Raw genomic sequence first — 15220 nt, 5'->3', positions numbered from 1 at the left:
TTGCTTCTACATTTACGAGCAGTCACGTGGTGAGGGAGTGCATGAGTTAATAAGTGAGGGAGCGAGTGAGTGAGAACAACTTTATTATGATTCAGTGCAGACGCTCAGGTTTCCATGCGTCACCCGTATACTCTCGCGTAGGGACCGGCAGCTCTAGCCTGACGGCACTCTCGCGGGCACATTGGACGGTCAGAATTTGGTCCTGAAGTTCTGGGCTATGCAGAAGCGCATCCCACTCGGTTTTCCTACAAGTCGGACCAAGCGACCCGCACTCCCAGAGCATGTGTGCTAATGTAGCGGTCTGTCCGCAAGCGGCGCTGGTGGTGTCAGGGAATTTGTGAGGATAAATTGCATTTAGGTATGCTAAAGACGGCTACGAATGGGTGTGAAGTAAGCGCAACGAGACTGCCTGTGCTTTATTGAGTTTTGAATGTGGTATTGCGAACGCCCACCTCGCCATCTACTTACTTGGTAATCTCGTTGTGTGTTGTAGGTGTGTCTTTATGTCTCACGTCATCAGCACTGGAGCCGTCACCTAATACGAGAGCAGCGCGGTCAGTGAGCGCGTGGGCTGCTGTGTGGGCCGACTCATTCGGGTTCAGTGCAACGCTGCTTACGAAGCCGACATGCACGGTGCACTAATATATGGTGTGAGGGACAATCGTATCGCTGGTGGAGCTGTTCAAGATCCTGGGTGCCTGTATTGATATACAACCCTTTTGAAAGGCTCTGACTACGGATTTGGACTCACCGTACACATCTTCGCACCGACCATTTAGCAGAGCGAATGCGATCACCACTTGTTCGGCCACCTGGGAGTTCGTGGTGCGTACCATGGCGCAGTTCGTAGTCGAGCCCGTCTGGTCCACGACCACCGCTGCGCACTTCTTGCCATCTCGATATGCTGCAGCGTCAACGAAAGTTGCATTTACGCCCCTTTTCCCAGTTACCTCAGTAGAGCCGTCACCCTTGCCCGACGACGCCCCCATTGTGTACAGGGTGAGTGTTGCGGGGTATAGGGGCAACAATAACGTTTTACTGTATATGTTTTAATATACGCACACTTTTTGTTTCCAGCTTTACAGGGTTAAAACCTAGCTCGCCAAGTATGCACCGACCAGCCGTGGTAGTTGACAACCGAGCCAGCTGCGAGCGTTGCTGCCCTTCCACTATTTCGGCACCAGAAATGTGCACACCTAGCGCGAGCAAGTTTTCGCAAGCAAGTTACCTAGCAAGCGTTCGTCGGGATCCGCCCACCATCCTTTCCCATAACAACAGCTGCAGGCGCGCGCGTTTATTTTAACCGTGCACGCATTGCACTTGAGCTAGAAACACACCTCGTTTCTCGCCCCAGAAACACGTGCGGCAAACGACGATATTGGCTGCACGGTGTAAAAAAATGGCAGCATATCCACAGAGTGAATGATGGAGAGTGGGGTGAAGAATTCGTCCGTCCATTCGTTCTTGCTTCCGTCCGTCCATGCGTCCGTCAGTGTGACCGTCCATGCGTCCATCAGCCCGTCCGTGCGTGCGTCTGTTCGTGCGTCCGTCCCTGCGTTCGTCCATGCAGCCGCCCCTGCGTCCGTTCATGTGTCCATCCATGCATCTGTCTATGTGTCCCTTCGTCCATCTATTCAACACTTCGTCCATCTATTCAACACTCGAGGTGGTCCACTTCCCACCTTTAACCACCTCGAGTTCATGGTATATACTAGTTCACGCTATTCATGGCACTGCGGCCGAACGCTCGCTAAACCTTTCGAAAACCAAGAAGGTTACGCCCAGCGAGTATGACGTAGCAAATTTTTTCAGTCAGATAGTGCTAAATGTACATGCCAATGGCTGCTAATGGGAAATAAGAGGCGGAGAATGCGGCTTTTACTTTATTACGGCTTGCGCTTCGTATCTACTTCCCATTTTTAACCACCTCGAGTTCATTCATGGTATATACAAGTTCATTGTATTCATGGCACTGCGGCTCAACGCTCGCTAAACCTTTCTAAAGCTAAGGAGGTTACACCCAGCGAGTATAACGTAGCAACCCTTTCTTGTCAGATAGTGCTCAATGTACATGCCAATGGCTGCTAATGGTGATCGCAGCCTGCACGTTAACTAAAAGCCGAATGCTCCTGTCTCCCATTCCCCATTAGCGGCCATTGACATGTACATTGAGCACTATTTTTTATTGTTCAACAACGCACAGAAGAAGTCTCTCACCGGCACCACCTTGGAGGTCAAAATGTTATACTTGTTACGGACTACGAGGGATGAACGGATGCCGCAATAAGGAGCTTCGCCCCAGAAACAAGCAAACATTATCCTTCTAACGCAAGGTTCTCGCGTGCGAAAAGCCAATTCAGACGCCACGCAATGAATTCGCATTTTCTCTCGAATCCCTTGGGGGAGGTGGGGCATTTTGTTTAGGCTTATGCTTTGGCAGACTTTGCTAGCTTTACAGAACTGTTCGATGTAGCTCGACATATTCGGCCGAAACATCACATTCGTTCACCTAGCCATCATTTTTTGTGCTGCCACATGCATTGCGTGAAGAATGTGCCTGATTCTGATATATTCGATTGTTGATACACTCCACAAAAATGGAGTGACGTTCTCTTCAATTAGGGAGAAACGGCGATGTGCCCAAAGTTCGTCTCTAAATGGAGAAACATTGCTCCCTTTTGCCTCGAAGAAACTCTTTCTCCCCCAGAATCAAGATGGATGACCCCGGGTTTGCGAGGCGAGTAGGCCTTGCGAATGCATCGATTCTCGGCTCGTAAGGAGTACACGACAATGAGAGTTAGAAAAACAGTCCGGCTAAGCTTGCTATCGAACGAAATGGTAATAAAAACAAGCTTACGAACCAGTGGTGATGAAAACATAGCGTAACAGAACGACAGAGCTAGTAGGTTTTTTTCGGCCAGGGAGACAACGTTCACTTTGAAAGACATGGATACTGTGAAATACTCATCCTGATAGTGCATGCTAGGCTTGCTGTATTTATTTCTCGCAGATTCACACAGTGTAGCGACGTTATCCACGCGCTTGCGGGGCTGCAGGCCACAAGATGTGCCTCCAAACCACAGATTCCATCGCAGCGAAACCATTCCGGCTGAGCAGCGTAGTTTCGGTAGACGTTCATCGTTATATAGGTATCTGCAGGTGTGAGAGCGTCACAAAATTGAAGTAGGTGGTAGCTAGTACCAGCTGGAAAGAACGGAGCGCTTCTGAAAAAAACGTTGCCTGCGGCGACGTACGTTGATACACCCGCACGGCTCCCAAGCGGATAGTTGGTGAGGTAGCCGATTTATGGCTTGCTCGATGACACCATACGCCCAATATATGCTGATGCAATGCATAACGCTACACATGCTCATGAGGACACATAGTACCAGACATACATATAAAGTGAACTCAGTGAACAAGAGCACAATCGAATATTTGCCACAGTGGCACACACATAGACGTGTTTACTGACACCCCACTACTAAAACGCACAAGCTTACATCGCAATGAATTTTGACTAAGCATGGTAGCACATTTGACAAGTAAGCTTTGGTCAACTATTCTGTTTCATGTCAGTACAACAATATGCGCACACATAAATATAATGTATCTGATTCTTAGAGTACCGAAAGTTTAGCAACGGTAGCACAATGATGAACAGAATAATGCTAGAGCTTATCAGGTTTTCACAAAAACGATGACCCCAAGCCATGCATAAAATGTCAATGGCATTCTGAAGGCTGCGCCATCTCTCAACCACTGCCACAGATAGCTTTTTTGAAGCCTCCGAGAATGCAAACGCTTGCCGCGCGCGTGCCATTTCGGAGGTCGTCTTTTTTTATTCTTTCACTTGTTACTCGGAGAAAGCACACCATGCAGGCCACCATGCAATTACTTAGAGTAATTGAATATTGTCCCTCCATATATAGTTGCTCTACCCAGACTTGGTCTCTGGCATCGCGTCGACTTGTTTACTTGTTTCGTGTTAAAGTTTACTTTTATATACGTTCTGGCCACTAGTGCGACCAATAACCATGAAACAGTACACCGCTAGCCCTTCAACGACAATGTTTTTGATGCGGTAACGACCATCTCAGTGGTGTATACGTACATTGCAACGGGGGTTGTGCAATAGAAACACGAGATGACCTCGCACACAACGGTGTTTTTTCGTGAGCCATGGCAGTGGCTGTTGGTGACGCAGCAGCTCGATTGCTTGAGTGGAGGAACTAGTGCTACAGCGCGAATTTACTATAACTATATAGCATGCTGCGCCTACATACTTCACTGCTTCGAATGCATCTCGTGGTTCGCCTCGCGTGTCAACTTGCGGTCATCGTGCGTGCCACAATTGTGTTGTTAGCACTGTGGCTGTGGTGGCTACTATGACACTGAATTTAGAATACTCTTTTCACAAAAGTGAGTGAGAGTGTTAGTACTTACCTGTTTTGCACAGCTGTTACTAGAAGAGCATTTTTTGTAGAGTTTCGCACGACAAAGGAGAATAATGTGGACGAGAGAGGCATACTGCACGCGTGTAAAATTCCGCCATAACTCTCAGTACTGGCATGGACAATTCAAAACGCATGCGATAGATAATGTAATTTAATTGACAGAAGATATTGGTTCGCTTTTCAGAAAAGGTGTAGTCGTGATGACGTTTAAAATGTTTCTGGTGATTGTAACCCAGTTTGACTAATAACTGCTCGGTGAAAGTTTGCAGCCTGTTTTACTTTGTGAATTCACCTGCCATGGTAGCATAGCCTAATTTGTTGTCGTGTGACTATGCTGGAGAGCGCAGGTTGGACTTCCGGCCACGGCGGTCGTATTTGTATGTGGGGGAAATGCAAAGAAGACCCGTGTGCTTATGCTTCAATTCACGACGAAAAATTTCAGTGGGTCAAAATGCATCCGCAGACCCGCACGACGGCGTGACTGATAATATTATGGTGGTAGCGGCACGTTTACCTGCAGCAATTATACATGATGGTGCTTTCATGCGTGAACTGTAAAGTGGTATCACGTTTTCTAGAATGTTAAAAAATTAACTGAGATGCTTTTTTATGCACTTCGTTTAATTTATGTGTGCTATTGGTGCCTTGTGGAAATCATTTGTGCTCACAAATCAGTATCAATTTGCTATTTAGCAAATCCATACCCATTTGTGAGCATAAATAACGTGCAATCAGATTACGCCGTGGTCGCGAAAGGAATGCCATAGAGATCCACTCTGGGTCCCCTCCTATTTATAAATTATATCAATGATCTTTGCCGCATTCCAGGTTGCCCCAGACTAAAAATGTACGTGGACGACACAAACATTTTTTGAGAGTTCTTCACTTGTCGACCTTGAAGGGAACGTGAATGTTTTTTTTAATCGACTCTCGTCATGGTTAAAACCTAATACGTTGTGCCTAAACGCAAGTAAGACCAAGTACATGCTGTTTGCCCTCGTGAGTAAACCAAGAAACCTTAATATGACTATTACCTACCAGGGCCACATATTAAAACAAGTTAATAGCCAGAAGTTCCTAGGTGTCTGGTTTCAATAAGACCCATCTTGGAATGAGTATATATCAAAGTTAAAGTAAGAACTGAGTAAAAGTATTGGCTGCTTATATAGGTTAAATTCTTTCACACCACTGTGGCTAAAAAATATTCTTTATTATACTCTCTTCTACTCAGGACTTTCTTACAGCGGTTGTGTGGGGGACTACAACGCTAACGAACTATTCTAAATTGGCTATTCTACAAACGAGGGTTCTGAGAATCTTTGAAGATTTTCGTCGCCCTATACGTGACTTGCGGACAGAACCGCTATTTTCGAAATATCGCATGCTTAAAGCAAACCATAATTACTATTTTAAGTTATTTCAGTATATATAACGCAATAGACTCTATCATTCGCTGGATTCTCGTGGTTCTCTGTACAATATTCGTGTTTACGCTAGAAGCATTCCAAAGGCTCGAACGAGCTACGGACGACAACCCTCATCTTTTCAGATACCCACGTTTTTAAACGAAATCGACAGCCTCCTAGGTATAAATTGTACGGTTGCTATGCATATACGATCAGGATGGTACTGTTTGAAAACAGCGTTGAATTTTCTTGACTATCTTTCTATGTTTCCTCTTCGCCTAAGTAGTATCTGATGCTTTTTATGTGTGTGTTCTTTTTCCTATGCTTCCCTGTGTATATCGTTGTTTTTGTATATCTTTTGCAATAGCGATGAGAAATCGCAACTAATATCTAATTGGTATGTAAAACATAACGATTGTTATGTACACATTTGTTTACTAGAAATAACACTTTATTTCTGTCGTATGTGCTACAGTATTTGCACAGATACCTTTGTAGTTTAGCATATTTTTGTGTTTTTTTCTGTATCCTGCGAAAAGTTTATGACAGCTTATCTGCCTCACTGAGTTTGGAGCAAAGGCGCTTAGTCGGGCTTTTAGCCTTTTGCCTTCGCTCCATTTTCTGCACTGGCACAGAAAGAAACAAATAAAAATTGAAGAAAAACACGTATGGTTACCATTTATGTCGACATCGAAAAAATCCATTATTTGCGTGCAGTCTAAAGTAATTGATAAAGGAAGACTGTTTACCCTAATAAAAAAACTTTCATCATAGTAATGGTGAATTCCAACATCCAGAGTTTTGGTAGATTATGGTGATGGAAATATTGGTGGCACATGGTGTATGGTGGTGTGGGTGAATTATGGAGTGCAGGCAGTGCTGTAGCCCGAAATGGTGTCAAAACCACCGTGACAAGCTACTGCTGAAAAAAGAATAATAATAAATATATTGGAAACGATGCAGAAAACACCCATTAAAAACGTAGTCACGAGGATTCATTCGTGCAACCTGCGGATTACCTACTGAACACGCTAACTACTGTGCCATGCCGACTTGTGGGAATTCGTTGTTAAATCGCCAGTAAAGTTACGACCTCACCGTTCAATTTTCGTTTTGTTTGTTGCTTACTTCAGAAAGACGTGATACGCAGCTGCTACTAGAAATGGCGCAATCATTAAACACAAACAACTACTCCCTTGAACCATTTCCACTGCGATAACGGCAAAAGCGCTACGTTGTTCTTGCAATTCCCTAACGGAAGAAAAAAAAACCCAAGTGGACTGAGAAGCAGGTACAGTTTACCGGCTGTTACTGTCAAGTTTATGATTCGTTTCTCGCTCGTACAAAAGGATGACATCTTCTCAGGCTTTATGACGCCTCTAGGTTCATTTGATAGATACGCCTAGTCAAGTTATTGAGTAATGCGATGTTTTTCGCGCAACATACAGCGCAGTCGTGCCAGCGCACTGTTGTAGCTCTATTGTTAGCAACAACTACAGAACGAATAGGCCAAAAGGAATGCACTGCGCGGGAAGCATTATGCTATCATATTGGTTCAGTAACCATACGAATGGAGAATTCTGTGTTCTCGCACAAAAGCAGAGAAGTGCCGGCGCGGACACTGTACACTATAAAAAATGCTTCATTTAGGTTAAAGGATGCCACGGCCGTGCTATATTGTGCTTCTAATTCGTCGAAATCGACTAGTAGGCGTGCTCATGCCCGTGCCAGACCACCCGTTGTTGAGGTGAAACTTTAACACTGTAGGAGAAACTTCGATTCCTTCACCCTTGCCGTGAGAGGGCACGATAGGTAAGCACCTGAATGAGAGAAAGCCGCTGCGCTGAAAGAGAAACGGAGCCCGTTTCTTCGTTCTCGCTCCCTTTTTTAGAGTGTAGATTACTTTGTTAGTCTGGAATAAGAGGTCGTCTCATGCATGTATGTCGCCCCGGAACTTCACTGTCGGCATTACCAAAGTATCAGGAACAAATTGTGGGTCCACCCGCACGTCTTCAGCGCTGAGCACGTGTTCAAGATAACGTACTTCGACTAGAAAAAGAAAAACTTCTGTAGCTTTAGTGAAAAATGTTGTTCGCGGCAACGGGTGAGCAGAAGCTGTGTATTGGGGTCATATTCTTGCGTAGTCTTGCGTACTCCTAGTACATTCGACGTGGCTTGGGGATGTCTTGCTTGAGAAACGGCTATGTAGTGCTAGCGTATTCTCAGTGCTTGCCCAGCGTTGCGGCCTCATTGGTTCCTTGAAGTAGACCTTGCAGCAAGCGTTCAGAGGCTGAAAGACTTTCAATAAAATTTGACTTCACTCTCTTCTTCGTCCTTAATGGGCACTTTGCTTAGAAACCTTGACAAGGTGTCAGCGAAGAACAGTTTTTTGCTAGGTTTGTAAGTCGTGTTTAAGATAACGTACTTGGGCTGGAAAAAGAAAAACTTCTGTAGCTTTAGTCAAAGATGTTGTTCACGGCAACGGGTGAGCAGCAGCTGTGTATTGGGGTCATATTTTTGCGTAACTTTGTGTATTCCTAGTACATTCGACGTGGCTCGGGGATGTCTTGCTTGAGAAATGACCATGTAGTACTAGCGTATTCTCAGTGCTTGCTCAGCGCTGCGGCCTCATTGGTTGCTTGAAGTAGATCCTGCAGCAAGCGTTCAGAGGCTGAAAGACTTTCAATAAAATTTGACTTCACTCTCGTCTTTGTCCTTAATGGGCACTTTGCTTAGAAACCTTGACAAGGTGTCAGCGAAGAACAGTTCTTTGCTAGGCTTGTAGGTCACATGTATTGGCTAACGCTACATGTGTATGGTTAAGCGCATGCGTTGCAAATTTAGTGGGCACTGGTACAATGACTTAGTGAAAAGTGCTACTAAAAGGTGGTAATCAGTTTGAACAGTAACTGCATGCTGTCCAGAATGTAGTCATGAAATTCGGTGTATCCGACGTAGGATAGCGAGTGCTTCTTGCTCCGTGACGACACGCAAGAAGCTGCGCATCCTACATGAAGACAGCGCCGCCTTTGAAGTGGCTTGCATTAACTGATAACGTAACTGGTTCGCTAGAGCAATATAGCGGAGGATGGGTGCTTGGATGAGATATTTCACAATGCCGAAGAAACCTTTCTTAGGGCATTTCCGTTCAGACAAACTCCGCAGCGAAGCTCGCAGTGGTGCTGAGACCTGAGACATATTTGAGATCAAGCGCGACACCAAGTTTCTTCTGTCCCCAAAAAAATCACCACCCCATCCACAAAGTGAATGATGCTAGAGAAGCTTGCTTGGAGGTGCACTAGACCTTTCTTGGTGACAAAATTCCTGTAGAAAGGCTTGTTAACGAACGAGCGCATAATGTGTACGATGAGGCAGCGTTATTGGGCACCTTCCTTGGCCGTCACTGCAAAGCGTTGGCCACGTGGTTCAGCACGTCAACAACCTGCCCCTTTATGTCATACTAGCGGCTGCTGTGAGTGAAATGCCTAACGGTCATAAATGGCAGACGTGGAGCTATCAAACGTTGTTCAACGGAGTTCAGAGCAAGCAGGTCAGGGGGTTTTGAAAAATATCGGTACCCGTGCGTTACACTGATCTTGTAAACTTGTCACTAGCAGGAGAGCGTCAAGGAACCGTGCTGGTCAGCCACGTTGCGATCAGCTACAGTGATTTCTGCGTTTCTTGGTGCTATGTGAGACCGTGTTCACCTGAAATTGGGTCAACATGGACTTCTAAGATCATGGGGATGCTGTGGACGCAAGAGTCGCACTTGTACAATTATAAGTTACGTTCGTGCTGACGACGGCGAGTGTGCAGCTACAGACGCCGCCATTCAGCCCGGCCATGCCTCTGTCTGCATGGTGCACAGGTACCAGGTCTCAAACAGAAAACGAGTTGTTCTCGCCACAACACGAGATGAAAGGTGAGTCATCTAAAACCCCGGGGGCGCTGAAGAAGATGACGAGAATCGCGGATGGATTCTGGTGACTAGAAGACGATCGGACTTGATAAAATTCACCGGAGCTTCTGGCACTGGAACGCTGGCGTTTAAGACGAATGCTGAAGAGCCTACTCCCGGCCGTCACAGCTACCGGGATATCAAGAAAAAAATTTTAAAAGGCAGTACGATGCCACCATTTTCCCGTGAGAAAACTAAGATCGTCGTGAAGCATAGAAGCAGTTTATGTATTAGCAAAGTTGGTTCGTCTGTGGTGGCAGAGGCCATATGGAGTGCGGCCGGGTTCGATGTGAATGAAAGAAATATGAACATTATGTGCCCTAATTAACTGAAAAATCTTATGGTCGTCAGTACTTCGAGCCAAGAGAATGTTCGTCGGTACGTTATAATTGAAACTATTACAGTTGGCGGACAGCACTGCGAAATCATTGCATATGTGACTGCTCCACATGCCACCTGCAAGTGAGTCATACGCGGAATTTTTCTCAGTAACGGTCCAAGAGCCATCAACCGAAAGATTGTTAATGCGAAAAATCCACTGAACCTCGGAGCAAATAAAATCAACAATAATGGCGTCATCATGGTGTTCTTTGGTAGGTAGAGGGTCACCAATTATGTTTCCTATTACAGCACCCTCATCAAGTACACTTTATACAAGAAGCAAGACGATGTTTGCTATGCCTGCGGCCGACTCGGACACCGCTCTGACGTCTGCCCAACGCCCGATGCTTCAGTCTGCAAGGCTTGCAGACAAACTCTCCAGCAAGAAGGAAGTCATGTTTGTAAAACAATATGTAGTTTGTGTGGCGGAAAACTCACCGCATCCAGGGAATGCCGGCACGGCTATCAGATAAACTTTGTCGTCAGGCGTAGGTCAAGCCTGAGGACCCACGCCACTCAGGAGAGGTCTCCACCCGTCAATGTCGATAACTTCCACGAGCTGAACAGCTCCCGTCAACAGGACAATCCCGGAGCATCGACACCTAGAGTCCGATTCAAATCACGAGGGAGATCCAGAACCAGAGGCAGCTGCAGGAGTCGTTCCACGTCCTAGGTGCGTCTCGTGTCCCGTTCGAAATACGGGGCCCACTGCATGTCTAAGGCACAGTCTGAATCCAGGGGCGGCACCAGGCCACGTCCCTTCTCCCGTGCCAGTTTTAAATCTAGTTCGGGGCCCGCCCATAGAAAGCTGGCCGGCCACAGACCAGACCCCTCGCCCAGGGTAGATTGCGGGTATGCACAGAGACTCCAGCTATCGATGGCAGTCCGTGTCACCGAGGACCAGAACAGGAGCAAGTGAACTTAACCTGGGGCGACAGGGTTCAGAGCATTGACGGCGACCAGCGCGTGCGATGTGACCGACCACAGAGCATGCTGGAGACGCTAAGGTATTACAATTGAGAAAGCGAAACACCGAGCTTGCGGGCTTTTGAAATAAACAAAAACGCTTAGCAAGATGACCAATGAAATGGCGAAGGTAAAAGAATGCTGAGTGCGATGCACAGCAATACTGAATGTAAACCTCCGATACGCCGGTGCTGGCGCTGTTGGAGATAGGCGCATGCCAGCCACACGCGGGGGGCAGTAAGCTGAACAACACGGTATCTCATGTCGAAGAGAATAAATAAACGCTGGTCACAATGAAGGAGATCATTAGGCTGGCGGCAGGCAGTGTAGCTAGCCTCACAAAGAGTGTTAGGCAGATTCAGCCTGCACTTGGTAACACAGTCGAGGGGCTAAGGGCAATGAGCGAGTGCATCATCACGCTAGAAATTTATGCCAAACCGGCTAGCTCTACTGCACAGGGCGTGTCGCTTGGCAACGTTAAAAAAAAGGCTTGCCCGCACACGTCGATAGCCCAGGAGTTCATTGCGAAGCAGGACAGATTTTACGAGCCACACTAACCGCCCAGGGCGGACATGATACGGGATCTATAATACCGTATTTACTCGCATAATCCTTGCGCATTTTTTTTGACAGAAAACAGATGCAAAGTTGGGGGGTGCGAGAATTACGCGGGGAAAACTTTCTACGAAAACTCAGAGAGCGAAAAAGAAAACGAAATGGCTTGAAATCGGAATTCTCACAAAAGCACCTTACAGCAAGCTTTAAGAAGTACTAATTAGAAATTACCTCAACAATAAATGCAGAGGCTCAACACAAGGCAAGATTTATTTGAGACATGAAAATGGAAGCAAATGGTCGAGAATTAGAATACCATACGCGAAGCTTGTGGGCGTTGCGGGCGTAGAGATAACGGTCGGCACTCAACAGGAGCCCTCAAAAAGTAAGCGTAGAAAGTCAGTATTGGGCTGATGGCTATTTAACAGAATCGTCCGCAGTTTCCTTCTGAAGAAATAAAGTTTACCATCAATCCCAGTTTTAGGCACACGGCAAGCCCAACGCGTCTTGGTGGCTTTTAGCTGCCGTCACCAGTAGCGAACACTAAACTCGTAGGCTCCGAAGGGCCTACCGGCGGCCCTGTTGCCGTTGTTTAGCGCATGATCTATCACTTGCAACTTGAAGCAGCCATGTGGCTTCAGATCGCCCCATAACGTGCCAAGATTACCGACACAACACAGAAAACACGCCGCAACGCGCACTGGCCACTTCGGCTTGGCTTGAATTGGATCTCCGTGCAGTACGTTCGATGCTTAAGAGATGGCGCCAGATAGTGTGCGCTATCATCATCAATGGTTGTAACGAGCAGACGACATTATTGCGGCAGTTTTCGGGGGTGCGATAATTACTCGAGCGAAACAAAATCATATTTTTGCGGGCGATGGGGGGGGTGCGAGAATTATGCGAGTGCGAGGATACGCGAGTAAATAGGGTAAACAATGATAAAGACACCATCTCTACTTAGCTGTGGAAGTTCAGTGGTACATAAGCAAAAGAGCACTCCTGCAGCAGTATTTCAAATTAATAACGAAAAAACCTCAATTTATAGCCATTCAAAATCTTTAGTGTCTACAGTGTCCCTGTCTGGTTACCAGGCAGTCCACGGCCAGTCAGGAGAAAAAGGTGTCTGCACGCTAATAAAAAAAGGTAACACACGTCGCCCAAAGCTTTAAGCTGAAAAGCTGCAATATCGAACATATCATGGTGGACATCCTGCTGGGCAGAGCACGGCACAATCAGCGCAAAAATAGTGCCTTTGTTTTGAACGTCTACATTAACCCAATACACAGGCGTCAGCAGTTCAAAACGTTGTTCAAGACAGCAGTAGAAGTAGGTGGTCCTCTGCCCTTCGTCATAGCTGGTGACTTCATAGCCCCATACGACTTATAGGGATACGTTTATGAGAGGAGAAAGGGTCGGGACCTCAGGAAGAACGCCACCAAATTAGATCTTACTTCAATACCTGATAGGGCTTTTTCTACGCTGATGGGCAACCCGGCAATCAGAGACACGATACCAGACCTCACTTTCATGAAGAATATTGCCACATCCTCCCTCCATGTTTGGTTATTGGCCTGTTTCACTGTTAGTAATTCTAAGCCCAAACCCACCTACACTGTATGTGAAACTTCGGGACGGCAGTACATCATTTTGTGGAAATTACTCTCACTTCGTGAACTGTACAGATTTTTCTGGAACCTACGCTGCCACAAGCGATAACGCTAAAATATTTGATGGCAAGTCTTCAATGCTTATACGCTTCGCCAATTGTCAGTTGATAGACAGCCGACTTTATGAGTGCCAGTGTCTTGCTGTATTCAGATTTTCCGTTTGCATGGCCACGAGTTCGCCCACAATAAACAGTTTAATCTTCGACCTGAAGCCTGCTTCCTGCGTCAATCTCGTCAAGAAATACTTATCGCCCCTTCGAGCCAACTACCTCCCCGTGGTATCTTCAGCGCTACGTTCAAAAGTTTCGGATGCTCTACACGATGACCCAATAGCTGGATACCTCTTTATTTACCGTACGCTCGCGAAAATACAGGAGAAGTACTGCAGGTCACGCCTTTTCGCTGACGTCACTCATTATGTGAAGACATGCCGGGACTGCAAATGACAATATACAACGCCAGCTAGGCCAGCCAAACCTCTCCAGCCCACCAAGCCCGCTTTCTAGCTGTTCAAGAAAATCGGCATGGACCTAGTGACATCGTTCTCTACGTCTAGTTCCGGGAACAAATGGATCGTTGTAGCTACTGACTAGCTCATGCGCTACGCCGAGACGAAGGCCTTGCACAAAGGCAGTGCTTCCGAGGTAGCAAAGTTAGTCGTAGAGAACATCGTCCTGCGTCACGGAGCGCCACAGGTCCTCAATTTTGAGAGAGATACGGTAGTTACAACGTGCCTGACTCAAGCTATCCTGAGGTACTCCCTGAAAAATCACCACTGGTCCACGGCCTATTATTCACAGACAAATGCCCTCACCGCGCGTCCTAATAAGACCAACGCCGATATGCTGGCCATGTACGTCGACGTCGAGCAGAAGGCGTGGGATGAAATACCTCCGTACTTGACCTTCACGTACAATACGCCCGTCCAAGAAACGAAGCAGATGGCTCCGTACAAGTTGGTCTATGCAAGGAGCCTGGCAAAAACACTCGACGTCACCACCTACCTTCAGTGCGCGAAAGAACATTCTCAACTCGACCGCCAGCGCATCAAGAATCAGCCAGTGACGTACAGCCGCCGTTACAATCTTCGTCGAAGCTTCTTACAGTACCAGCCCAGGGACCGTGTCTGGGCATGGACTCCGATACGCCATCGTGGGCTCAGCGAAAAACATTGGCGATGGTACTTCGCACCATACAAAATAACTTGACGTCTCGGCCCACTCGACTCGACTGCATTACGATCTATCAACCGCGCCGTGCTCGACCTCATATCGACCATGTCCTGTGCCATAAACAATTTTATGCGCAAAACTGAGGGCTGTCTTTTGTTGTTGTTGCTGTGCTTTATTTCTTGTACTCATTTTTTGTTTCCTTTAATATTGTACTTTCGTCTTTTGTTAAAGCATCGGGACGATGCTTTATTTAGAAGAGGGCAATGCCCCATTCTTTCCTCATGTTTTGTTATCGCCCCGTTTTACTGACCAATTTATCAACACAAATCGTGCCTACACTGTTTGAAAACCTTTGGGAGGGCAGTACACTATTTCGTGAAGATAACGCCCACTTCGCGAACATTGCAGATTATTCTGGAACCTATGTTTTTGCTTGAGATAACGCAATATTCGAATGCAAATGTAAAAATAAAAGAAGTTGTTGGTCTAGTTGGTAAAACATTTCAAAAATTTATTTGAGCATGAACACACGACATATTCACATACACAGACACACACACAGGCATCAAACACGCATCGGGCTATCTTCCAACTGATTTATGCACAGCCCTAATTATTGAATATATACATGAGACACATGCGCACAGTAATATCA

General features: G+C 46.4%; 2 protein-coding genes across 2 annotated transcripts in view; one reads left to right on the top strand and one right to left on the bottom strand.

Moving 5' to 3' along the window:
• The window catches only part of LOC142766267 (uncharacterized), a 77509-nt gene extending 76512 nt beyond the window's left edge, over positions 1–997 (bottom strand). The window contains exon 1 of the mRNA XM_075867988.1: positions 752–997. Within this exon, the coding sequence (XP_075724103.1) occupies positions 752–775 (24 nt within the window). The 5' untranslated portion in view covers positions 776–997. The remainder of the gene's footprint in view (positions 1–751) is intronic.
• LOC142766515 (uncharacterized) overlaps positions 1–15220 on the top strand; it is a 204486-nt gene that overhangs the window by 39132 nt on the left and 150134 nt on the right. The window lies entirely within an intron of this gene.

The sequence above is a fragment of the Rhipicephalus microplus genome, chromosome 1 (genome assembly GCF_043290135.1).
Source record: "Rhipicephalus microplus isolate Deutch F79 chromosome 1, USDA_Rmic, whole genome shotgun sequence".
NCBI lineage: Eukaryota > Metazoa > Arthropoda > Arachnida > Ixodida > Ixodidae > Rhipicephalus > Rhipicephalus microplus.
This window is presented reverse-complemented; position numbering and strand designations above follow the sequence as displayed.